The 26,788-nt window shown below is 43.6% G+C and overlaps 2 protein-coding genes, 1 long non-coding RNA gene and 1 other non-coding gene across 5 annotated transcripts in view; all 4 read right to left on the bottom strand.

Moving 5' to 3' along the window:
* LOC132351885 (uncharacterized) overlaps positions 1 to 1,444 on the bottom strand; it is a 32,161-nt gene extending 30,717 nt beyond the window's left edge. For both annotated transcript variants that reach the window (XR_009498510.1, XR_009498509.1), the window contains exon 1: positions 63 to 1,444. This is a non-coding gene — a long non-coding RNA (uncharacterized LOC132351885). The remainder of the gene's footprint in view (positions 1 to 62) is intronic.
* Positions 1,445 to 1,526: 82 nt separating this feature from the next.
* Positions 1,527 to 2,682, bottom strand: RPS20 (ribosomal protein S20). Its single transcript, XM_059901978.1, has 4 exons — positions 2,549 to 2,682; positions 2,251 to 2,350; positions 1,897 to 1,970; positions 1,527 to 1,745 (listed from the first exon to the last, which is right to left on the bottom strand). The coding sequence occupies exons 1-4, from the start codon at positions 2,549 to 2,551 to the stop codon at positions 1,563 to 1,565; spliced, it is 360 nt and encodes a 119-aa protein (XP_059757961.1). The 5' UTR covers positions 2,552 to 2,682; the 3' UTR covers positions 1,527 to 1,562.
* Positions 2,037 to 2,103, bottom strand: LOC132352164 (small nucleolar RNA U54). Its single transcript, XR_009498626.1, has one exon. It is a non-coding gene; the product is annotated as a small nucleolar RNA U54 (small nucleolar RNA).
* A 22,859-nt stretch (positions 2,683 to 25,541) lies between the features above and the next one.
* MOS (MOS proto-oncogene, serine/threonine kinase) lies at positions 25,542 to 26,582 on the bottom strand. The gene has a single exon (XM_059902204.1). It carries the CDS (start codon positions 26,580 to 26,582, stop codon positions 25,542 to 25,544), a length of 1,041 nt encoding a protein of 346 aa, XP_059758187.1.
* Positions 26,583 to 26,788: the final 206 nt, after the last annotated feature.

Raw genomic sequence — 26,788 nt, 5'->3', positions numbered from 1 at the left:
AAGCTAATTAGTTTAATGAAGGTTGATGATCTATCTGGCTCAAGGCTGTTACAAATGGTTACCCTTAGCATAGCTCCTTCCAGGTTCTGCGCCACTGAAATCCCTTTTCAAAATCCCGTGTTTTGTGGAGACCTGCTAAGAGAAAAAATGCGGAATCAAAAGGAGCTGGATGTTGGAAGGAACACAGGGGCGGGTTAAGGGATGAGAGCCGCCACGTCTGAACGGCTGTGCGGCACGTGGTGGCCGCGCTGGGAGGGAGCACAGAGCGGGAGGGTCTGTGGGCGCTGAGGCGCTGGCGCCTGGCACACAGCCGGGCGCACACAGAAGTGTGCACACAACCGCACAGACGGTCACTGCAGCCCGCGGACGGGGCGGTGCAAAGAGGACTAGGCCGCAGCCCAGGGGACAGGCGGGCATCTCGTCACTGTGATCCTACTACGAGCAGCAAACGCGAGGACGTTTTCTGAGAATTTTATCAATTGCAAAATGCTTATATACTTGTCAGAGATACTTCTTCAAATTTTCTCTAACCAAAATACACGTATTTAGCAAATCCATCAGACTATAAACTAATAGCAAAACTTTAATACCTTTAATGGGACATCTAGATGGATTCTCAACCCATATGCGCCCACTGAAATCTCAGCTGTGCTATTAAGCCACGGACACCGGGCAAGTTAAACCTCAAAACCAGTTCCTATGTCTACACGACGGGAATACTCGAGACGATGCAACGCGTAAGCAGAGCCCAGCAGTTAAGCGGTGTCATCCTCTACTGCGCCAACGGGGGCCTGAATAAACGGAACGTCACCTATGCGATGCGCTTTTCGGACCTAAGGCTGACGTAAATTTATGAAGGTAACATCTACGTACAAACTACATGTTAATGTAGCTTCCTACTGAACGACCCACATACGTTCAGTGAAAGATAATTGCAAGGAGCTTATGTAAAGCTCGTCTACAGACGTAACCTAACGTTAATCTAAGCACTGCGTTGTTTCTCTCCTAATCTAAAATACCAAGGCACCAGCCATCTATAAAATTTATTAACAAAGTTTCAAAAACACTTCGAAACCCGCCCAGTTTACAAGGAGCCCTGAGCACCTGGCAGAGGCGGGGCCGGAAACCTACGGTGCCACCTGCCCTCTAGCGCGCACGCTCTTCACCACGGCTGTACGGCGAGGATCGCCCCAGGAACTCTGGACGGTACCCCGTACCTATTAGGTCAGGTCTTCCGGAGTAGCACGCGGACCGGTGTTCCTGGGAAGGGCTCCCACAGGCGGCCACACTGCACGTGCTCCCCACCGACGCAAGCGAGGCCTCACACGTCTGTAGCTAACGCAGGGCAGCGTTCAAACAACGTCACGTGCAAACGCACTCAGCGCGCCCTGCAAGACGCAACGAGGAAAAGCAGGACCCGGGCTACCCACCTACTTCTAGTCACCCTGCTTACACGGCGGAACGAATTCCGGGACACGACTCCCTCCCTAAGGCCTGTCAGGGTCCGGAATAAGAGCCCACGAAGCTTAATGGCCGATTATCAATTTATTAGAGCCGCTGGCTCAAGCATCTGCGATGGTGACTTCCACCTCGACTCCCGGCTCAATGCTGATGGAAGTGATCTGCTTGACGATCTCGGAAGGGCTGTGCAGGTCGATGAGGCGCTTGTGGATCCTCATCTGGAAACGGTCCCAAGTCTTAGAACCTTCCCCGCAGGGCGTTTTCCTCGTCGTTATTCTCAGAGTCTGCAGCGGAAGACAGAGGACACCAGACACCCAGGCTGCGGGAGCGCCGCGCTCCCCAACCTCCCGGCGGGGCGCCCCGAGCAGCAGGGCTGCGCGCTCGGCCCGAAGCCGCCCGGCGGCCCCCCGCGCCCCGGAGCGCCAAGGCTCTCACCTTGGTGGGCATCCGCACCGGCCCCTTCACCTTGAGATTCTTCTCCTTCGCGCCTCTGATCAGGTCGGCACACACTGCAAGCGGGGAAAAGCGTCTGGGCCCTCGCTCACGACAGGGACGGCCTCACCGGCCCGCAAGGCCGCCGGCTCAGAATAGCGTACGCGACTATCACCGGACCTCAACCCAGTAAGTGTCTCCTCATCGCCAACGGCGGGGGCAGGGCGCGGGCCACGCCGAGGGGCCGACCTTGTTCGGCCTCCTCGGGCGACGCGCCTCGCCGCCGCGAGCCTCAAGCCCAGCTCGCCGCTGCTCCCGCCCCGAGTCCGACCCCCGGCCCCGAGCCACCGCACTGACCCTTCTCCAGCGACTTCACGTTGCGACTGGTGAGAGTGATCCTAATCCGGTGGATCGCCACCTCGGGCTCCACGGGAGTCTTTCCGGTGTCCTTAAAAGCCTGTTGTCCCACAGGTGACAAAAAGCACCTCTAAGACAGTATATCACCTCCCGCGGACGAGCGCGCTCACCAGCCCCCTTCCCCGGACAAGCGAGTCCCGTCTCCTTCCGCCAGCCCAGCACCCCCCGCGCTCGCCCCCCCCGCCCCCACCCCCGCCCCCACCCCCGCCGAGGCCGGACCGGAACGCCCCCGACTCACCATGGCTGCGGTGCGGCTTCCTGACCGACTTGTTCCTCCGCGAGAGCGAACAGCGGTGAGTCAGGAGCGGGAGCGGGAAGCCCAAGGCTCCGCAGCAACAGCGACCGCGTCTTCCTCCAAGAGGCACGCATGCGGCCTGCCGGGCCCTTATATAGCCGCGCTCGCGTCTGCATCCGGGTCCCGCACGCCCCTCCGCGCTGCCCCGGAAGAGGAATCGCCTTGCGGGCTCTAAGGCGGCGGCGCGAGCAGAGGGGCGGCCCGACGCGGCCGCGCGCGCCCCCTGCCGGCCCGGCGGAGTCAGAGCGCCGTCGGGTGGGGCGCCGCCGCGGTCCTCAGGGCACCTGGCGGGGATGATGGGGAGACTGCGACCTGGCCTAAAACTCCACAAACTCCTCCGTCCAGGTTCGCCGACCGCCGGCCTCTGCGGAGTCAGAATGACTCCTGTGCTTGTGGCTTCTACCCTGCAAAGCTTTTTCCCGTACAAACCGAATCACTCGTGCTATAAGCAAACGGGTAACTTTTCTGAGTTAACTCACGTGGATATTAGGGGAAATGACTGATAACCTGGGTCAGTTTTTATTCTATAAATTAGCAGTCATTTTTCATAGCCTGGAACATTCCTTCGCGGTGTTTCATCTTCTGGCTTCCCAGACCGGCAGAAGCACGTGCGGTCTGTTTCTGAAAAGCACCTGAGCGTGGTTCTTCCCCCTTCCGGGACGCAAGGGCGAACGCGCCGGGCTGCCGCGCTTACTCCCGGGGTGTGTCGTGCAACCCAGGCCCCGCCTGGAGACCCCGGCTCTCCGCCTAATTCCAAAGCGTGTTATCTCCTCTCTGTCCGGATAAAGTGATGTTGGATGAGACCCTTGAGGACCTCCCTAATACTCCCTAATACTAGGACAAAGTACAGTGGACAGACCGAGAGCGGGCAGCTGACCTGGGTGGCCAGGAGAGATGAGGAGGACACATATTCTTAAAGATGACGGAGTGGTTACGTGGGACGAAATAGGTGAGTTGGGTTTTGATACGGGGCAGAAACAAGAGTAAATAACCTCGTATTGTTTTACAGGTGAACCTGAGGGCAGAAGAGTTATTTGCTCAGCCCCACAGATCTGACCCCTCCAATTAGGGGCCTTTCTTAAGCCTTTCACTTCTGTTCCTTGGAGGGGAATTATACTTAAAACGTATATCAGATAATACCATTGACTTATTTGGTGATAATCAGGCACAGCTGATACCTGGCTTTCTTTAGCTCACAAACAATATCTACTGGATTTTGCTTGCATTTAACAAATAACTTAAATGTCAAAATTCGGATATTTTCCAGTTCAGTTATTTTTAAATGTCATGCATTGGCTGTAAATACTTTATTAGTAGAATTTGCAGCAGAAAGTCCAAAAACCCGCATTCTTGTTTTACTAGTTGTAACCTAAATGAGACTTCGAAACTTAGGGCTTTCACGTCTTGGCATGGCTACCAGCCACAAACAGACAAAAATGCAGTTGCCCAAGCTCCCTGGGCGGTGATCAACCACCGCTGCATTAATACCGAGTACGAATCTTCAGAGAAAGCTTACTTGAGTAGCATTCAAGTTTTACAAGTGCTCAAAAGACAGCCAGAAATTCAATGGTGGAGTGTTTGAGAAGTACATTTGTGGGTTTTTTTCAATAACAAATCTGATACATCTATTCTTAGGTTTCCTTGATTATAGAAAAAGAACTTCAGCATAGTAAAAGGCAAAATATGGCCCAGCATTTATGGGAAAAATGATTGATGTGACTAGTACTAAGGAAACAGCTGGTTGAGATATTAGACAAATGCAATGAAAAGATCACTATTTTGAAGTTTATAAGATTTCGTTTCAAACATTTTGTCATATTTTCCTCTTGAAAGTTATCAACTGCGGTAGTCCCCAGATTTCAATTAAAAATGTAATATTCTAACGTTAGATGTGAGATATTCACTGGAGAAAAATTAAAAATTAACAATAAGCACAAAAGAAGAAGAAAATACAGAATCCCACATTCAGAGATAGACCACGTGTTTACACTTTTAGATACATACATATCCCTTTAAAACGTGGGCTTATACTGTATATACAGTTTGGTTAGCTTTATCCACAGAATATTTTGCACAATAAATATGCTTCTGCAACATTCCTTTTAAAGACTGTACTGTATGGATGGGACATTCATGATTTATTGAACTCGTCCTCTGTTTTTAGACACTTAAGGTGTTTTTCCCACTTCACTCTTACAAACAGTACCATGAGGTACACGCTTCTAGACCGGGATTTCTCAGTCTCAGCACAGTTGACATTTGGGGACACATGAGTCTTTCCTATGCATTGTAGGATGTTTAGCGGTATCCTGGCCTCTGCCCACTAGATGCCTGTACCAGTCCCTCCCCTTCAGTTGTGACAAACATGTCCCTAGACATTGTCAAATATCCCCTGTGGGGCAAGACCACCCCCAGATGAGAACCACTGCTGCAGACACATCTTTCAACTCAGCCTTAATGCCTTAGATCAATGACTAGATACACTTATTCTTTGGTGGCTTCATCAAAGAATAAGCATATTTTAAATACTTTGGTATTAAGTAAATCGCCCTCTGGGAAGGTTACGCCCCAGTAGATACTTCTTCCAGCAGTGCAATGAAGATTTCAGTGTGAAAAATAACATTAAATTTCTGTCTCATTTTTAAAATATTCTTAAAAAATTTTTTTATTTAAGTATAGTTGATTTACAATGTTGTGTTAGTTTCTGCTGGACAGCAAAGTGATTCAGAATATATGTATTCTTTTTCATATTCTTTTCCACTACGGTTTATCACAGGATATTGATTATAGTTCCCTGTGCTCTACAGGAGGACCTTGTTGTTTATCCATCCTATACATCATAGTTTGCATCTGCTCACCCCAAACTCCCAATCTTTTCCTCCCCAACTACCCCTTCCCCTTGGGAACCACACGTCTGTTTAAGAATTATTCTTCAGACCATTACAAAGTCTGTGTTTTCAATATCTGTATCCCTATCCTTCCTTCACTAATATTTGTAGTTCTTTGAAAAGTATCTTGTAAAGCAGGTATTTGTGTCTTTCTGTGGACAGCCATCTACTGGTCTTTCGCTGCAATGACAGTGTCATCAAACTGTTACACTTCCAAAAGGAAATTAACAGCAGTTAAAAGCGACTCAATTCATGGTACCTGTGTATACGTGTATGAAGAAAATGCTAAAGACAGATTGTCAAATGAATGTGGATGAGTCTGCTTAGACACTATTTTTTCATATAATTTTTGATCTAAATAAAATTGGTGGGAAAGCTCATCAGTGTGAACTTTCAGAATAAAAGCCAGAAAGAAAAAGAATAAGAACTTTCTCCTGTGCCCACCCGTGCCGTATGCTAAGGGCGTGAAATGTAGAGGCAGTTCCTTGGCTTTCCTAGGGTTACAGGTGAGGATTAGAGCATAGGATAGTAACCAGCACCGTTGCAAATGGACTACCTGTATTAACCTCGATCTGTTTGATCCTTGCGTCAACCTTGGATTCATATTTTGTATCTATGAGGAAGCTGAGCTTAGGTGACAGGAAGGTCACAGGAGAAGCCAGTGTTTGAACCCCAGAGCCTGCGTCTTGCCCACTATGCTAGACTATTTCTCAGTATATGTTAGGTCTAATCTTTATCACTAGTAGCATTAGTATATCTGAGAGGTTAAAATCCTATTATGTTAAATAAAATGACATAGAAGGGCTTTATAGATTTCACTTGAGTTGGGGTCAGAAATTTCATTGAGCTACTAATATGTGTTCATTTTAAGGTAGAATCCCCATTTTTTTAAAAAAAAATTTTTATTGGAGTATAGTTGATTTACAACGTTGTGTTAGTTTCAGGTGTACGGCAAAGTGAATCAGTTATACGTGTACATGTATCCACGCTTTTTTAGATTCTTTTCCCATATAGGCCATTACAGAGTATTGAGTAGACTTCCCTGTGCTGTACAGTAGGTCCTTATTAGTTATCTATTTTTTATATAGTAGTGTGTATATGTCAATCCCAATCTCCCAATTTATCCCTCCCCACCCCGTCCCCTGCTCTCTCCCTGGTAACTATAAGTTTGTTTTCTAGAGTTCTATCTGTGACTCTATTTCTGTTTTGTAAATAAGTTCATTTTTACCATTTTTTTAGATTCCACATGTAAGTGACATCATATGATATTTGTCTTTCTCTGTCTGACTGACTTCACTCAGTATGATTATGTCTAGGTCCATCCATGTTGCTCCAAATGACATTATTTTGTTCTTTTTTATGGATGAGTAATATTCCATTGTATGTATGTACCACCTCTTCTTTATCCACAGAATCCCCATTTTTTAACTCTTTCAATTCTGAGTTTGAAGGTCCGTAGATACCCACAGTCAAATTAACTCTATTTGCTCATTAACATTGTTCACTAAAGTGATCAATGGAACAGAACCAGGGACGCAGGAAGATCTTTTCACTGAGAATGATTCATATGCAGCATGCATTGGGGGAGGTACTTTTCAATCATATTTAACTGCCGAGCTCCCGAAATTCTCTGTAGGGGTGGAGCTGAATGTTTGGCCCTCTAGGCCTCCTAGTACTCTCCTCCCCCCCCCGCCCCCCCGTAATCCTCCTATTCCCAGGCCCACGAGCCTAGAGATTCTAAGGTTCCTTGAAATATACAACCTGAAGAATTACACATGCCATTTCCTAGCTTTCACAGGTAAACTGCAGAGGATTTCCACGGCCACACTTTTTGATTCTGATGTCATGCAGGAGAGCCAGGGCTATATTTATCTATCAGCCACTTTTTCCCGGACTTCTGCTTCCCATGTTATATAGAATTCGTACAATTTTTAGAAAAGATTTCTACCATTTGCCGTCCTTCGTGAGAAGTTCGGAGCCCCTTGGGCTTCCCTGGTGGTGCAGTGGTTAAGAATCCGCCTGCCAATGCAGGGGACACGGGTTCAAGCCCTGGCCCGGGAAGATCCCACATGCCACGGAGCAACTAAGCCCATGCACCACAACTACTGAGCCTGCGCTCTAGAGCCCACGAGCCACAACTACTGAGCCCGCGTGCCACAACTACTGAAGCCCGCTCGCCTAGAGCCTGTGCTCTGCAACAAGAGAAGCCACCGCAATGAGAAGCCCACGCACCGCAATGAAGAGTAGCCCCCGCTCGCCGCAACTAGAGAAAGCCCGTGGGCAGCAACGAAGACCCAATGCAGCCAAAAAATAAATAAATAAAAAAATAAATAAAATTAAAAAAAAAAAAAAGAAGTTCGGAGCCCCTGGTTTTCACCACACACGAATTCTGCCGCGCTGCTCCTGTGTGGTGGACACCCTCAAATGTGACCCCGTGCCTCCACCACCTGTGATTCCCGTCCTGGTGATTCACACCCTTTTCTTGACTGTGGGAACCTCAGACTTGCTTCTAAAGACTAGAATTCAGGGAAAGCGCTGGCTGTCACTTCCACGAATAGATTAACTGAGATGCTGACCCCTGCCCTGCTGGCCGGCCCCCCCCTTGCAGCTTTGGTGGAGCAGCTGCCACGTGGAAGCTGTGGGATGGAGAGGCCCACGTGCAAGGAACGAGGGCAGCCTGTGGCCCACGGCCAGCAAGGAACTGAGGCTCGCGGTGCGACAGCCCCAAAGAACTGAGATGCTACCAACAACCGTGGTCTTTGGGAGCCGATCTCTCCCTGGAGGAGCCCACACCTTGAGTGCAGCCTTCACAAGGGACCCTGAACGGGAGACCCTCCAGAGCCCGCCTGGATTCCTGACACACGGGAACCGAGGTCGTAACTGTGTGTTGTTTTCATCTGCTCACTGTGCGGTAACTTGCTGTTCAGCAGTAGATAACTACGACATTGTGAATACACAACATCTTCATACTGGTGAAGTCAGATGAAAACGGTCATCAGGGGTCCCCAAAGGGCAAGCTGATGCAATATGTGATTAGCCAGCTCTGAACTGCTTTGCGCACGTGGTCACAGGGGGTGTGGAATTACGAGCTGGTGTGTAGGAGAGCCCTGTCCTCCGGGGTTCCTTTTTGTTGCCTTTGAGAAACGTTGCTTCCCTGCCAGCAGCACGGTGGCAGCTCTTCCTCTTAATCCTGAGCTCAGAGCCGCCGATGAGCTCGTCTCCAGTGGTGCCTCTGACACCGTCGGCTGAGGAGGTCACCATAGAGGGGCTGCCGTACCTCCTTTCAAGTTCCTTTAGAGCCGAATTCATGACTGCAATTTGAGAGATCTTAATTCTCCACTGATAAGTTCTTGGTCATTTGAAACCCACTTAGAGTAGCGACTTTTTTTCTTTCTGTTTTTTTTTCCTTCTTTTCTTAAGGCTATTCCTTTGAACAGACCGATCACTACAAGTACAATAGAATCTGTAATTTAAAAAACTCCTTACAGACAAAAGTCCAGGACCAGATGGCTTCACAGCCGAATTTTACCAAACATAGAAGAACTTATACCGGTCCTTCTCAAACTCTTCCAAAAGACTGAAGATGAGGGAACACTCCCAAAGACATTCTATGAAGCTCCCATCACCCTGATACCAAAACCAGACAAAGACACCACCAACAAAGAAAATCACAGGCCAGGGCTACTCCTTACACAGATACTCATGGGCTGACTGCTGTGTCCCTGCCGAGTTCCAGACACTGGGAATACAACGGGAAATGAGGCACTTCATTCCCACCCCAGGCAACATGCATTTTAGTGGAAGAGACGCAGGCCTTGCTGCAAAACCAACCAGAATTTCGGACAATAATCGCTTCTTTGAGGAAAACAACACAGGAGGAGTGGGTAGAGCACGACTGTGGGGCGGAGGCTGCGGGGTTAGGGAGGGCCTCCGCGAGGGCGCATCAGTCCAGGGTCCTGGTTTCCAAGCTACTGAAACCACTTCTGCATCACGTTGGGAAGGTTAAAATGTAGTAGGAGAACGTGTAGCACGGCGGGAGAGCCACCCCCGGAGAGCCCGCGACAGGAGCAATTCCCCAGGCAGTACCTGAGGCTGAGCCCCGGGCTGCAGCAGGCTCTCCTGCCCCCAGCTGCAGACAGGACGCTGTATCGAAGCCACTGCCTCAGCCACCCCTGGAAGCTGATCTCTGTGCTGATGGAGACAGCTCTGTTCGAGCCGAGTTCAGTCTGAGATGAGTGTTAGATCTCTAAGGCCACGTGCACTGTAGATGTTAAAGCCCAAGGCGGAAGGACAAGTCAGTGATACTAATGCTTTGTTTAAAATTGGGATACTCTGTTTGTCATGGATTATTTTGCTTTTTAAAAAACATGGCATTGTGATATGGTTTTTCTCAGTTACTGAGTTTTTTGGGGTGAGCACGTCCCAAGGCCTCGCCCTGGTCCTGGCTCTGATGGCACATCTAAGAGAAGCAGAGGGGACACTGGGCAGGGGTTGTGAGGACGTGCGTAAGCCCACTTACTGGGTGTGCCACCTCAAGAGTGTCTTTTCATCTGCACGAGCCTCAGTCTTCTTGTTTGTGAAAGGAGGGTGTTGAACTTGGTGATCTTCCAGCTTTGAAAGGCTCTTTCCCGGAAGCAAACAGATCCAAGGAGATACTTCCACCATCAACATATTGCCAGAGACACAAGATGACTTTGGCCTCTCCTGTCTCTCCTTCCTGCTCCCCAACACGGGAGGAGCTGGATTCAGAATCCACAGGGGAGGAGGCTTGAAGTAGCAGATGAGGGTCCCCTCTTCCCATTTCAAGTCCTTTGACCCAGGGTGGCCATTCATCCGATTTGGCCAGAACAGCTTCAGTACCTGACCAAGGTATTATTATTATTAGTGCCAACTTTCACTCAAGAGTGCCCAATTTGGATTATAAATTTTATGGTCTCCTTACTCAAGCCCAAGTCTAACTGGTAACAGTGGAGGGGAAAGGTTAGAATTTGGATCAGTTTAGAGTTTTAAACTGAACAGGAATGAGTTTTAGTAACTTGAAGTTACCAGAAAGTCACAGACTCTTTCCTAGAATTTTTTTTTTTTTAATTTACTTTTTTTTTTTTTTTAATTTATTTTTGGGTGTGTTGGGTCTTCGTTTCTGTGCGAGGGCTTTCTCTAGCTGTGGCGAGCGGGGGCCACTCTTCATCGCGGTGCGCGGGCCCCTCACTGTCGCGGCCTCTCTTGTTGCGGAGCACAGGCTCCAGACGCGCAGGCTCAGTAGCTGTGGCTCACGGGCCCAGTTTCTCCGTGGCATGTGGGATCTTCCCAGAGCAGGGCTCGAACCCGTGTCCCCTGCATTGGCAGGCAGATTCTCAACCACTGCGCCACCAGGGAAGCCCTAGAATTTTTTTTTAAATAAATTTATTTATTTTATTTTATTTTTATTTTTGGCTGCGTTGGGTCTTCGTTGCTGCACGCAGGCTTTCTCTAGTTGCGGCGAGCCGGGGCTGCTCTTCGTTGCGGTGCGTAGGCTTCCCATTGCAGTGACTTCTCTTGTTGCGGAACACAGGCTCTAGGTGTACAGGCTTCAGTAGTTGCGGCTCGCAGGCTCTAGAACACAGGCTCAGTAGTTGTGGTGCACGGGCTTAGTTGCTCCGCGACATGTGGGATCTTCCCGGACCAGGGCTCGAACCCATGTCCCCTGCATTGGCAGGCGGATTCTCAACCACTGCGCCACCAGGGAAGCCCTCTCTCCTAGATTTCTATTAAGGGATGGGAAGAGATGATTTGAACAATGCCATTGAAACCTTGAAGCTTGAAGATAAATTAAAACTTTTCCATGTTTATACCCCACTGGATTGGGACTCATCAAGAAACTGATTGCTAAGCAAGACCTTCCACATTCTGTGATTATTTTAAAAAAATTATCCCATGGTTTCTTTTAGTAATTTTATGATTTCCTTTTGGAATGAATTTAGAATATTATCACATGCCTTTTCAACAACTAAGCAGGTGTTCATATGATTTTTGTTTTTTGGTCTACTAATGTGGTGAATAGATTTCTTAATATTGAGCCTTTCTTGCGTTCCTGGAATAATGCTTTGTTCTTCACAAAGCATATTACAAATGAGATTGTAAGATCTGTGTGTGTGTGTGCATATTGATATACTGGTGCCAAAGAAACAAATTAGGAAGCTTTTCCTTCATGCCCTAGAAAAGTGTATGGAGTAGTGTGGTTATGGGTGCCTTAAAGATTTGGCAGAATGTGTGTTTTATTGAGAGGTAACTATAACCTTTAATTCTCTCTGTGGTAATTGATTTGCCTTGATCTCCCTTTTCTGGGGTCAGTTTTGGCAATTTATAATTTTCTAGAACAGTGATTCTCAAACTTATTGGTATTAGGAACTCTTTATAGGCTTAAAAATTATTGAAGACCCCAAAGAGCTTTTGTGGCTTATATCTACTGACATTTGCTATAATAGAGACAAAAATTGGGAAATTTAAAAACATTCACTTATTTAAAAATAGTAACAGATTTATTAATTGCTAACATATTTTTATGAAAAATAAGGATATTTTCCACAACAAAAAAGTTTAGTGAGAAAAATGGCATTGTTTTTACATTTTTGCAAATCTCTTTAATTTAACTCGGGCTTAATAGAGGAAGAAAGCTCAATTTTTATACCTGCTTCTGTGTTCCATCTGTCACAATATGTTGTTTGGTTGAAGCACAGATATGTAGTTGGTAAAAGGAGGAGGATTTTAATAACATTTCAGATACTCGTGGATATTCTTTGATACACTAAAACTGGATAAGTGGTAGTTTCTTAAAGATTAGTTACAATGGGAGTCTGAAACCATATCAGTGACTTTTTTGTACTTTCTTACTATTAAAAAGTATTGGTCTCTCTTGTACCTTGAATGGATCTTTTATCTTTACTCATGCATAATTTTGCAACATTGTGCATTGGTCATTTGGAAAATATTGATTCACTGACTTACAGACATCTAAATGTTGACATATTTCATTATATAATATTAAAAAACCACATCTATTAACATCATTACTTATCTTATAAGAAAAGTTGTAATGTTTTGGGACACTGTGAAGTTCATGGTGGCAGATACAAGTTTTCTAAAGTTCTAATTTTTGCTTAAAGCCCAAATTTTTATCATTGATAATTGGTTACTAATTGTTTTCCTTGTTGATGGGCTCACTTCATTCATTCCCAAGGAAATGTCTGCCAAATACTCGTGTCTGAATAACCACTGTTTGTCTTTCAGTTCTTTTGGATATATATTAAAAGTGGGAGTGCTGGATCACATAGTAGTTCCTTTTTAAATTATTTGAGGAACCTCTATACTGTTTCAATACTCAATAGAGGCTGCATGATTTTACTGTCCCACCAATAGTGCACAAGCGTTTCAATTTCTCCACATCCTTAACACTTGATATTTCAGGTTTTTTGGATAGTAGTCATCCTAATGGATGTTAGGTGATATCTCATTTTGGTTTTGATTTGCATTTCTGTCATGATTAGTGATGCTGAGCATCTTTTCATATGCTTTGTATATCTTCGCTGGTGGAAATGTCTATTTAATTCCTTTGCCCATTTTAAATTCAAGGAATTTGATTTTAGTCATTGAATTGTGTATATTTTGGATATTAACCCGTTATCAGATATATGATTTGCAGGTATTTTCTCTCATTCCCTAGGTTGCCTTTTCACTTTGTTTCCTTTCATGTGCAGATGTTTTAAAGTTTGATGTAGTCCCATTCGTTCATTTTTGCTTTTGTTGCCTGTGCCTTTAGTGTCATATCCAAGAAATTATTGCCAAGTCCAATATCATGAAGGCTTTCTCCTAGGAATTTTATAGTTTTAGGTCTTATGTTTAGCTCTTTAATCCATTATTTAAAATATTTATTTGGTTGTGCTGGGTATTAGTTGCAGCATGTGGGATCTTCGTTGCCCCGTGCGGGCTCTTTTAGTTGCAGCATGTGGGCTCTTTTAGTTGCGGCATGCGGGATCTAGTTCCCTGACTAGGGATTGAACTCGGGCCCTCTGCATTGGGAGCGCAGATTCTTAACTACTGGTCCACCAGGGAAGTCCAAAGATCTTTAATCCATTTTGAGTTAATTTTTGTGTATAGTATAAGATAAGGGTCCAATGTCATTCTTTTGCATGAGGATATCCAGTTTTCCCAGAACCATTTGTTCAAGAGACTGTCCTTTCCCCTTGAGTGGCCTTGGCACCCTTGTCGAAAATCATTTGACCATATAAGTGAGGGTTTATTTCTGGGCTCTCTATTCTATTCCATTGGTCTATGTGGTCTTTATGCTAGTACCACGCTGTTTTGCTTACTGTGGCTTTGTAATATGTTTTGAAACAGGAAGTGTGAGGCTTTCAAATTTGTTCTTTTCCAAAATTGTTTTGGTTATTAGGAGTCCCTTGAAATGCCATATGAATTTTAGGATGAACTTTTCTATTTCTGAAAAATTGCCATTTGGATTTTGATAGGGATTGTGTTGAATTTGTAGATCACTTTGAGTAGTATGGACATTCTTAGCAATATTAAGGTCTTCCAATCCATGAACATGAGATGTCTTTCCATTTATCTGTGTCTTCTTTAATTTCTTTCAGCAACGTTCTGTAGTTTTCAGTGAACAAGTCTTCCACATCCTTGGCTAGATTTATTCCTAAGTATTTTATTCTTTTTGATGTATTATAAATGGAGTTTTCTTCATTTCCTTTTCAGGTTGTTCACTGTTAATGTATAGAAATGCAAGTGATTTTTGTGACTATTCTTTTTTAAATAAATGTTTATATTATAAAGAATTTTTAGAAATTGGAAAAAAAGAGAAGTTTAAAAAAGAGAGAACTAAAGGAGACATCCACAGTCCCCCAGACAGCCAGCCTCAGACAAACAAAACTTTGCTTTCTGTCTTTTTCTCTGTATGTTTTAAGAAAAACGTGTTGATCTAAAAAAGGTAATAATCAAACTGTTACAAAGTTTCGGATGCTGCCCTGTTCAGTTAACAATGTAGTACAGGTATTTCTATGTTATTACCACCATCATAATATTTTGAATCAACTGTGTATTGTACTTTACTTAATCATTCTGGACATTTACCTTGTTTTGAATTTTTCTCCAGAATAAATGACCCTTAATGAACATTCTGTTAATTAAAATGCTTATTTTGTAGTATTTTCTAAGATGGGTTGCCAGAGACGTAATTTTTGAGTCAGTGAATATAAATGTTTTTGAGAATCTTGATATACATTGCCAAACTGCAACTGCTTTCCAAAAAATTGTATTCTGTAGTGTCACCAGCAGTGTATGGAAGATCCTGTTTTACCACCACTTCATTAGCATTAAGAATTTTGCGCATGTATGTACTTTCAAGGCACCCTATTTTTAATTTGCAGTTCTTCAAGTACTTGTGAGATAACATTTTCCTCTTTTTCATATTTGTCCCCTAAATGCATTTTCTTTATTGTGAATTGACTTTTCAAGATTTTTTTTTCCATTTCTCTATTAGGGCATGATGATATTTCATTTTTATTTGTAGGTGTTCTTTATAGAAAGAACATTAACCTTTTTTTCAGTCACATTTTGGCTAAATATTTTTCTCAGACCATTGTCCATATTTTATTTATTTGTATTTTAATATCCAGAAGTTATAATTTTTATATAATTAAACCTGGCAATCTCCTTTATACATTTTTTCACTGCTTTTATAAGAGGTTAGAAATCCCTTCCAGGGACTTCCCTGGTGGCACAATGGTTAAGAATCCGCCTGCCAATGCAGGGGACACGGGTTCAAGCCCTGGTCCGGGAAGATCCCACATGCCGCACAGCAACTAAGCCCATGCGCCACAACTACTGAGCCTGTGCTCTAGAGCCCACGAGCCACAACTACTGAGCCAGCGTGCCACAACTACTGAAGCCCACGTGCCTAGAGCCCGTGCTCTGCAACAAGAGAAGCCACCGCAATGAGAAGCCCGCGCACCACAACGAAGAGTAGCCCCCACTCACTGCAACTAGAGAAAGCCCGCGTGCAGCAACGAAGACCCAATGCAGACAAAAATAAATAAATTAATTAATTAATTTTTAAAACCTCAAAAACTGCTTAAAAAAAAAAAAAGAAAAACAAAAAAGAAATCCCTTCCTCCTGCAAATTTGTATTAACTATTCAATTCTATTTTCTTCCAGTTTTACAGATGCTCTCTAATCCATCTGGAAATGATTTTAGTATGTGGTATGTAAAGTATTTATTTAAAAAAATATATAGTTTTAGTAAAACTGTTGGTGGTAGGCTAAAAGCTCCTTGAAAACAGGAAGTATGACTGATTCACTCTTTGGTTTCCTCAACTTTCCCAGACAGAAGAATCACCAAACACAGCTACAGTCAGGAGAGATGATCCCCCCTTTCCCTCTGCTGGGAGACACTGGCGGTCTGTCCTCTGAGTGTCCTGACATCTCCCCAGGGGCTGCCCCCCCCAACACCTTCCACATTTGCGGGCAGGGAGAAGACTACCCCAACAGTTAGCCAGCAGCTCTTCTGATTTCAGCTCTTCGTACACCCCTCCACCCTCTCCCCTGGCAGTATTTCCCGGAAGGCGCCTCCATAGAGCTTTCTCCTTCCGTCTCTAGGGTAGCCTAGGCTACGTTGCCCAGGCGTCCTCTTCAGGGTAAATTTCTTTTCCATTTGAACAGTCCCTCCACAGTTAAGGAGAAGCCATTATTTCCTGGTTACCTTTTTGTCTTTTTGATGGGGAGAGGCGGAGGGATTGTGGGAGGCAACCAACTAATAGTCCCAACTTCTTAGTGATCTCTTCCATGAAGTCTTTAAGCCTTTTTTTAAAGAAAATACCAATGGGGGCTCCTACTACTCTCATGCGTGCCTGAAGTTGTGAGTTCCAACTACAGGTCTGACTCTGGGACCCTCATTAAAGAATTAGGAAAAAACCAAAAAAAAAAAACAACAAAAGAACACCTCTTTAAAATTGGATTTTTATTGCCTAAGGAGGAATCTGCAAAATAAGGAGAGTGGGGAGAATGCAGATAAATGTAATCTAAAAGCTGTCCTCAGATCCAATTAAAGCCAATACTAGATAGCGGACCTGTTAGAAAATAGAAGAATAAACTGTTGAATGTCTCCCCATCATTTTCTCTCCTAACGCCCTAGTGGAGGGGCTGATAAGTACCAGAATGCCCAGAATATGGACAGCAAGAAAGCCAAAAGAGAAGATCCTGAACAATCCACTAATTGCATACTCAAGCCTGAATTTAATCGACTCTGTTGCAGAAACAAATTTGTCTTGGTAATTAATGGGTTATTCTAGCTCAAGTTACAGTAGCAGGAAATTCTGCAATAATTGTGGAAAGATACACTCCAGCAGACAGTGAATGATAGCCATGTGATCTACCCAGAGTAGACCAGTGTGACGCTTGTCACGACATTCATTTGAGAAAACAGGCTATTTTTCTGTCTTAAAAAAGATTCTTATTCTTCATATTGTGGCAGAATTGACATTTCTTAAGGACTTAAAGATTGCTCAGCGTTTGACAAATGTTTGGTCAGACTGACTGAGAAGTGTGCTCTAATATGATTCACCATTCCTGAACGGGGGAAAACCTACTTCCAGCTCTGAAGTCAGGGAAATTCTGTAACTTGACTCCTCTGTAAGGGGACTTGCTTCTGGCATTGGCTGCCATTATTCTGTCAAGTATTTTCCTCCTTTCCCTTTAAGTTTCTTCTGGCTGCACTCTATTATTCCATAGACCTTTAGGTTTTCCCTCTTTGTAATTTGATGCCCTATTCAGCAGTGTTCAGGAAGCTGTCCTGCCTTAGTTTAGTCCTTCTCAAAGGACTAAACTAAGCTTCTGCTTTTCTTCGCTGAATGGGTGGCTTGTTTTTTTTCTTTTAGGCTTTTGAGGGAGATTGTACTATTTTATTACTCTAGTAAAAAGAAAGTATGGGTTTCCCATAGTGAGTTGATGCACACGTATCAGAGCAATCAAAAGGAATATTTAGTTCAATCACTTTGATATTGTTTGTTTCTTAAGATTCTTTTCATAGAGAAAGCACATTAAAATATGTCCCACCTTCTCCTAAGACACAGCCACACACTCAATTTCTTCTTTTTTATTTTTTAAATTTAGTTTTGATTTTCATCAGTTATACATGAATGTCAGTTGAAGAGTCAAATAATCGCACTAGAATTATTGCCCCCCAAAATCCCTCTAGGGTGCCACACCAACTCTTAGAGACTTGTAACCACTTTTAACTCTCTTTTGCTGTCAGTTTTGGTGTCTAAGTCTGCACCTCTAACTAGGGTGCTTATGTGGACACTTCTTGACTTTTTTAGTTTTAGGTATTATTTAGTGATTTCTCTCTTTGGAAAATAAGGATTTAGTTTTTTTCTCACTCCTATTCCTGTTACCTGTAGTCATAATTCCCCTCCATTGAACCGTTCATCATTTTTATGTTATAGCTTTTGTTAGATCAACATACAACATTGCATTATTAGAGCTATACACGGCTATTTTGAACTGAATCATTTCTTATGCAGCATTTGCTTTTCTTGTGTTGCCCAACTTTTCATGTCCCCTTAAGTTAGTAAACTTTTTGTTTCATTTGCTTTGTTTTCTCTGTACTCATCATTAAGTTAAATCCAAACTCTCCTCAAATTGTGGAAATGTTCCTTCCGTCCATTCAAACACAGATATTCATTTGTTTTATCGTCTTTGAGTCTTCAGACCTGCTCTAATCTGCACTAGTGCACTATTGACAGCTTGTCATCTTTACTTACCATCAGCCTTGGAGATTACCTTTGTCTCTGTATTGTATTGATTTCCTGCATCCTATGTTTTCTTCTTCTTTGGTTTATACTCTTGCTTTAGTGGAGTAAACCCTCAGATAGTTTCCTGAGAAAGGGTGCATAGTAGTAAATTTTTGAGACCTTGCATGTCTGGAGAGGTCTTTAGTCAGCTTGTCCATTCAACTGATAGTTTGGCTGGGTATAGAATTCTAAGTTGGAAATGTTTTTCCCTCAGAATTTTATAAGTAGTAGCCTCTATTATCTTTTAGGATCCTTATCTCTGGTATGTGATCTGGATTTTTAAAAAAATTTCTGGAAGCTTTTAGGACTTTCTCATTGCCGCTACTGTTCTAAAATCTTATCGTGATTTGCCTTCTTGTAGTATGTTTTCATTCATTGTCTGGGAAATCAATATTACATCTTTTCAACCTGGAGAGTTTTGTTTCCTAAATTGTTGATACTATTCTCCTATTTTCCATATTTTCTCTTCCTGGAACTTCTAAAATTTGGATATTAGACTTCCCAGACTGAGCCTCCAATTGCCTTGTCTTGCTATGTTCAATATTTTACTTTTCTTCTACTTTCTGAGAAATTTGTTTATATTTATGTGTCAATTTTTCTAATGAATTTTAATTTATATTGCTATTATAGCTTTAACTTCCAAGGACTCGTTACTGTTTTCTAGGTTAAAAAAAATAGAACCTTGTTTTTTTCAAGTAGCCAATAGCTCCTTTTATATGTCTCTAAGGATAGTTAAGATTTTTTTGATCTTCTTCTTTCATATTAAAGGCTTTTTTATAAAAGAAATAAACCAAGCTGCCTGCTCCTATTTAATAGTGGGGCACTAAAAACCTGACTGGTAACTGTGCACATGTGGATGTACCTTTAAGAATGAAAGCCTCACTGCAAGGTATTCTGGCTGTTTTACTGGGGAATCTCCATTGTCAGTATCTTGAGGTCTAGTTTCTTGAACTATTCATATTTCCTTGCCTAGAGGGTATTAGCTTGGTTGCCAGATTCTGTGAACTTAAACAGCCAATGCTAAGACTTTGGGCTATTCTATGGTATAACTCAGGTGGCATCTCAGGTTCAGGAGAACCTGAGATGCTGGCTCAGGATTAAGCTTTCTAAGGCATACTGAATTTACTGGCTTCCCAGATTTTGTTCCTGTAATTTTCTCACTCATTCCCTTTGTCCTTGTGACTAAATGCTTTGAAAAATTTATCTGCTGTCACATATGAGGATATTAGGAGGGAGAAGAGAGAGAGAAATGAGTATTTTTGCCCTTCATAATTCCCTGGACGTTCCAACATTTTCCAAGACTGTCAGGCAACTTTAAATTTTGGAAATGTATTTAATATTATCAATAATGAAATTGGTATCCACAACATCTTAAATTTAGTTTTGCATGACCTCTTCAACTAGAATGTAGTATCAACTCTTGGGTCTATACTTTTGCTTTCTCCCGCTGTGCCTGGCATGGTGCTGAGGATATACTGGATGATGAAATATATGCTTGCTGAATATGTGCATAAGCATTATCTTATGATCAGGTTTATGTGAAAGAAAGGAATAAGGACACTCTATAACTATCTCCTTTTATCAGCATTGGGCACCACATTATTTTTCTCAGATACCTTTTCTGTTTCTCTTTAAAAATCATCCCCAATGACACCATCCTAATATTTGCACCAAGTAATGCCCTCCAACAGCAATGTTCTTGGTTGACTTTTATGAATTAGATAAAATACATCGTTTAAACGTTTGAAATAACGAAGCTAAGAGTAGGGTATTCCCTGACATCACCACCATCTTACGTGGCGGAGTGGAATGGTTAAGGACATGGGTTCTGACCCAATCACTTAGCTGTGTGACCCTGGGCAAGTTCTTAACCTCTCTGTGCTTTTCTCCTCAAATTTAAAAAGGAAATAATAATAATAGTAAATATGATAGGGTAGTTGTGAGGATTTAATTTGATATATACGTAAAATACTTTACAGTTCCTGGTACATGATGCTCAATAAATTTTAGCCCTGATGATGATGACTTTTCTGAGCAGCAAAGATAGTGATTGCAAGAGTGATGAGAGCTGTGAAGGAGACGGAGTGAAATCTGGATGTTCATCAGACGGATGCAACTTAACCTGCACACGTTTTAGTCTTTTTCCTTCAAAGGCCACAGCCCAGTCAGCTGCTCTCTGCTCTGAACCTGAGAAAGGTCAGACAGAAATGAATTTCCCGGCACAGTGAAAAGCATGTTTACCATGATTTAGTTGGCCCGAGGAAAGCTGGGAAAGCTGAAGGTAATGACAGTGGTTTTATGTACACGAGAGGGGAGCTATTGGAAGAGAGGATTCAAGGTGGTTTAAGGAACACTTGTGCAGATTGAGATTTGACTTCATTTTAAAATATTTGTTACTGTTGAATTCTATTATTTTTGAATAGGCAATACATTCATAGGGTTCAAAAATCAAATTAATATAGAAGATATGAAGCGTAAACTCTCAAGGATATTCCCATCTCACCCACCTCATTTCCTACAGATAACCACTTTTATTTCATTTTTGTTTTTCCTTCTAGAGTTCTTATGCCAATGCAAACAAATATGAACATGTATTCTTATTTTCCTTCTTCCTTTCACAAAAGGAAGCATAGTGTGGCATACTCATTTTCCTTCGTCACTGTCTTACACGTTGCTTTTAATTTTAAAAATACATTATGCAGCTTTTTCCGTAACAGTAAAAGCCTTATTTATTCTCTGTGTTCATGTGCACTGTGTTTTATTATATGGACGTCTTGTCATCTAACCAGTTCTGATTGATGGATACTTGACTTGCTTTCAATCTTTTGCTGCTACAAAAATGCTGCAGTGAATGAACATGTGCATATACCCATGAGTATATCAACAGGACAAATTTCCAGAAGTACAATTACTGGATCACAGGATAAATGATTTTGTAATTTAAATAGATGTAACCAAATTACTTTCCATAAAGTTTATAGCAACTTGTACTCCCATTAGCAATATCTGAGAGGGCCTAATTCCCCATGTCTCACCAATTATATCTGTCAAAGTTTTAGACTTTGGTGATGTTTTCATTTTCCATAATGGATAGTAGTATCTCTAATTAGTAGTTCTCATCTATTTAAGGGTTATTCATGTTCTGTTTCTGTGAATTCATTGTTCGTCCTTTGTCTTTTCCTTACCAAATTCTAAGAGCTCTTTTTATATTAGGGAGATTTGCTTTTTGCTATGATTTGAAGTACAAATAGTTTTCCCCTAGTTTGTTGTTTCTCTTTGACCTTATTCGTACTGTTAATTTTTCTCCATGCAGATATATTCCCTCTTTTTGTAGTTGAGACTATCAATTGTTTCTTTTATGAATTTGGAAAGATTTTTCCACTCTAATGTTAAAAAGAAATTTCCACTTTTCTTCTGGTACTTCCCATGACTTCATTTTTACACTTAAATCTTTGACCTATTGAGAACTTATCCTAGTGTATGTTGTGAGATCTAATTTTGGCTCCAGTTGGCCACACAGGTGTCCCAACATAATGCCATTGAAAAGTTCATCTTTTCTCCACTGTCTTTCTTATATACCAATTCCCATATTTGAGTGTTTGAGTCTTTTTTCTGAACATTCTATTCTGTTTCAATGGCCTGTGTATTCATTTCCATTACTCAGTTTTTATACTACATATATATACTACATATTAATATCTGATAGAGTTATGCTCCTTTATTGCTCACCTCTTTCTGAATTTTTCTGGCTCTGTTTCTTTATTTTCCATATAAATTTTAGAGTCAGTTTGTCTGGTTTCCAATTAGAGGTATATTTTACATATACATATATATTTTTACATATATATGAAATAGGATTTTTTTTGTTCTTTTCCTAAGTTTGACTCATATGCTTAATTCATTTGTTTTTATTCTTTCTTTTTTCAGTTTTACTCGAGACTGCACATTTTCTTTGACTTTGTTCTCCCATGGGTTCCAACATAAGTGTTTTCATTATTGTTGCTCTGGAGAGGACCTGCAGTTCTGATTAGCATTTCATTTTGACACACAGTTACTTAAGCGTTTTTAAATTTCCAGAAAAAGGAGCTTCTTCTTTTCTTATTTTGTTAAAATTTTAATTTTATTTCTTTCTACTATTTTTAGGTTTTGGAATTTGAGGTTTTGTTCATGGCATAGGTCAGTTTTTGATGGGTGCTTGAAAAGAAGCTATAGTTATCTTTGTAGGGTCTTGAATGTCACATGTATCCTGTTGATTTTGTAACAATCACATGTATCCTATTGATTTTGTCAGTCTTCTGCATCATCCCTTATTTCATGCCCATCTAATCTGTTTTGGACAGAGTGAAGTAAATTAGTCTCCTACGAACAGTGTTTCGATTTGCCCTTACACTGCTTGTTATTTCTAGTCTTTGAAAATTGTTACTATGGTATTTGGTTCACAGTTAGTCCTTTTATGTCTTTATTCTGAATTGTATTCTTTAACATTATTAACTCTCCTTCTTTGGCTTCAATTCCACTTCATCTTAGGATAAAATCGTGGCTCCTACCTTTGGGGTAAAAGTTTATCTCACAGCACAGAGCTTTTCTTTTAATAGGTGAGTTAAGCCACTTACAGTTAATGAAATGGCAGGTTTGATCTTAACTCTGACATTTTGTATTATTTTGTGTTTATGGTTTATAGTGTTGTCTTTCCGTCTGTGTTTGGTTCTTTTGCCTTTTGTTTTGGTACTTCTGCTTTTGAGGAAGCGTGTTTGTTGTATTTTTGTTCTGTTACTTCCCGGTCTGTAAGGTCCTCAGTCTTAGACCATCTCTGGGGGCTTACTTGTAGAGACAGTGACAACACTGATAACTTGTGTCCGTTTCCCTCTCCCCTCCTCCACCCCAATTTAAGTCAGTGGTGTTTTTAATCCTTATCTTTGTACTGTTAAATATGCTCTTACCTCTGACTTGACTTGCCTACTTTAGATAATTTCCTGTGACTCTCAGCAGTTCCAAATGCATAGTCCGTGGGCTTATTCTACGTCCCCTCTGGGTGGTCTTCCTACACCTCAAAGACCTCCTTTCTCTGCAGCCACGAAGACCAGATTTGTTTCCTTCAAAAATGGCCTTTCTGTGGGTCTCTCCAGGCACCCACACCTCTTTCTCCCTCCAAGCGAACTGGGCTCAGGAGGCTTCTGTGCCTGTCTCGTGTCTCCTGCCCCACACCTGGGGACCCTCTCATTTTGCTACATGTTTCCGAGCTCTGCCGTGGCTAGACCCTCCTCAGCACTCTCTGTTCCTTCTTTCCCTCCCAACGCTCGTAAGCTCAGCTCCGTTTGATCTCAGGAGTTCCGTCCCCAACTTCTGCACTCCACATGGCCACCTGCTCTTCAGAGAATCTATTTTGCCACGTCTTTCTGGGATCTGCCACCGATAGGTCCCTGGGTCCTCCCCTGAGCTACCTGCACGGCACCCTGCATTCTTTCCCTACAGGGTCTCTGCAGTCATTAGGCATCACTACTGACATTTGGAGTCTGTACATTTTCTACGTCTCCTAGTGTCCCTGACTATGCAGTTTACAAGGTCCCTTCCCTTGTTCTCTTTGTCACTCTGAATGGTTCCCAGGAGAAGGGAAGATATTTGAATCTAAGCCTTGGCCATGTTCATTCAGGGAAGTGAATTCTGGACTTTAATATTTTTAGTAGGGATCCTTCTATAGCTGTCAGTCTGGAATTAGAATCTTCTTTTAACACACCTGGTAGAACAAACTGACCCACTGTGATTTTTTTTTTTTTTTGATCCATTGTATTTTAAACTTGCCAACATGAACTCCTGTTGCCACAGTACACAGAGGGAAGCATTTGTTGGTGTTGGTCTATGGCTGGTTTGTCCCCAGCTTCATGGACAGAGCTGGTAGCACTGTACCAATATTATACACAGTCATGACAGCTGCCTTTTGCTTCCCTCAAGAACAGTTCTAAATCCTGACCTCACTCTGTAGACCCTCAACCCTTAATCACTCTTAACAGAAAAAAAAATAGAAGTCCACAGATGAGAACTTCCCCAGTCCCTCTTCTTCCTCCTTGAAATCTTACCTGTGATAGCAGTTGTCCTGCCCTCTTTTGCTCACGTCCAGGAGGAGATGCTTTCTCTCCAAGGCTACAGTCTCTTTCCCTGGGCATTACTTTTCATTTCTTCTACAAGTTCTTAAACTTCATCAGTTATCTGTCTCCTCTTGCTTCTTTCACAGATAAATTCACTGCCTTTATCCTAAAAGTAAACTAAACCAAATCAACAATTTCAAAACATTTCTGTGTACCTTACCCTTTTAAAGGTTTCTGCTTCTCTCTTCTCCTTAACAGTCCAAACACTGCTTCTGCATCAAGCCCTTGCTGAAAGTGCTGTCGCTCAGTGGAAGTCAATTTTGTCCTAACGACAAGGTCCAGGCACCTCACTCTTTTAAACCCATGTACCAGCAGCCATGGCCTTGAGTTCTCGGACGGGCAATCTGCTTCTCCTTGTCTGCTCTCCTCCATCCCAATGTTAAATTTTACTATTCCTCGGGGTCCTCATTTCTTCTCACATCATATAACCTTTCTTTGTCGTGTCATCTACTTCTGTGTCCACATAACAGGAAAAGGGACCCAGTTTAGAAGTATTTTAGCAAAATTTTTCTACTCATGGAACGTACAAGTGCAAAATATCCCAAGAACTCATTTAAAACATTATTCCTTTAAAAATAAATTTATCTCAATTTGTAAATTGTTACGTGTGAAGGTCATTACAAACAAGTAGCTATTTTGGGGGGGGTAGGAGGAGGGGAAAATAGTCTTTTTTAAAAAAAGTGTTTACTTATTTGGTATGGGAGCAAGTAAAACTGCTAATAGTTTAAATTTAGGTATGGAGCATATTATTCGAATTTATAGAAAATTTTGGCATTTTCCAATTCAGTTCTGTTTTGGGCAAAGTGGTTTTTATCAATAACAAATTTGAATAAGTGCAATACTATGGGACTGTTGAAGTATCTGTAAAGGGATAAGATTAGGTCCTAAGTACCACCAGGACTACTAGACTTGTAGCTGTGCTGTTTGTCTCAGAAGAAGCATTTGAGACGAAAGGAGTTTTTAGGAACTTTATTTTCTAAAAATTCATCCTACCTATATGTTTTTTCCTACATCTTGACTTCGTTAAAAATGAATACAAACAAAGACAAAGGCTTATCTGGATGCAGGTTTAGAGTCAGCCCAGTTCAGCTTGTAAAGCGCGAAGGTCCACCAGCAGGAGTTCTGCACTTGGCCGCCGCGAAGCACTGGCCCTCCAGCAGCGCTGGATGACGTTCTCCAGCTTCTTCCCGGGGATGGAGGCGGTGAAGACGGCCGCCGAGAGGGCCGGGCGAAGGTCGTAGGCCACCACGGCGTAGAGCACGTGCTGCCGCTCCCCCGAGTAGGGCGCCTCCCGCGTGGTCATCTGCCAGAGCGTGATGGCGAAGGAATAGATGTCCGCTCTGGGCGTGACGGGCTCTCCTTTCAGGAGCTCCGGCGCTCGGTGGGTGTAGGTGCCGCCCAGGTGGTGAGGGGTCCGCAAGCACGGCACGTCGTCCAGCCTCGCGGAGCAGCCGAAGTCACCGATCTTGCAGACGTCCTGCTCGCTGATCAGAATGTTGGCCGGCTTGAGGTCCAAGTGCACGATGCTCTGTGAGTGAAGGAAGAGCAGGCCGCTGACCACGTCCAGGGAGTACTTGAGACACTTCTCCAGACCCAGCTGCGCCCCGGCGCCGCAGGCAGGCCCGTGGTCCTCGGGGCAGCCGGTGGCGCCGTAGATGACCTGGTGCAGAGTGACGTCGCCCCCGAACTCCATGATGATGGTCCCCAGGCTGTCGAAGCCCGCGGGCGCGCGCGTGCTGGCCGCCAGCACGCGCACGATGTTGGCGTGGCGGAGCCGAGCGACGTTGAGCTCGGCCCAGAAGCTGCGCCGGGAGGCCAGCCGGTTCTTGGTGCGCTGGCTCACCTGCTTGATGGCCACGGGCACGCCGTGGTAGGTGGCCTTGTACACGCAGCCGAAGCCCCCGGCCCCCAGCCTGTGCTGCAGGCGCACCTTCTCCCAGTCGACGGAGCACCAGGCCAGCCGGCGCGGGAGGCGCGGGGCCCGGGGCGGGGTGCCCCCCGCGAAGAGCCTCCCAGCCGGCCCCGGGAGCTCGCAGGGGCTGCTGCAGGGCCGCGAGTCCCCCGACGGCGACCGGTCGCCCGGCAGGTGAGGGCGCCGCGGGAGAGGCGAGGGCATCCCTCCGGCCGCGCGGACCCCGCCGGGGCGCAGGTGAGCGGGCAGAGCAGAGGCGACCCCGCGGGCCTGCAGGCGTCACTGGCGGCCGCCCCCGGTGCTCCACCGCAGCGTTTGTCTCCTCCGCCTCCGTCTTCCCCAGATGAGCCCCATCTGTGCCGGTACTCAGCGAGGGGTTTTATCAGATGGGGAAACAGTCCGAACGAAGC

Source organism: Balaenoptera ricei, chromosome 17, assembly GCF_028023285.1.
Source record: "Balaenoptera ricei isolate mBalRic1 chromosome 17, mBalRic1.hap2, whole genome shotgun sequence".
Lineage (NCBI taxonomy): Eukaryota > Metazoa > Chordata > Mammalia > Artiodactyla > Balaenopteridae > Balaenoptera > Balaenoptera ricei.
This window is presented reverse-complemented; position numbering and strand designations above follow the sequence as displayed.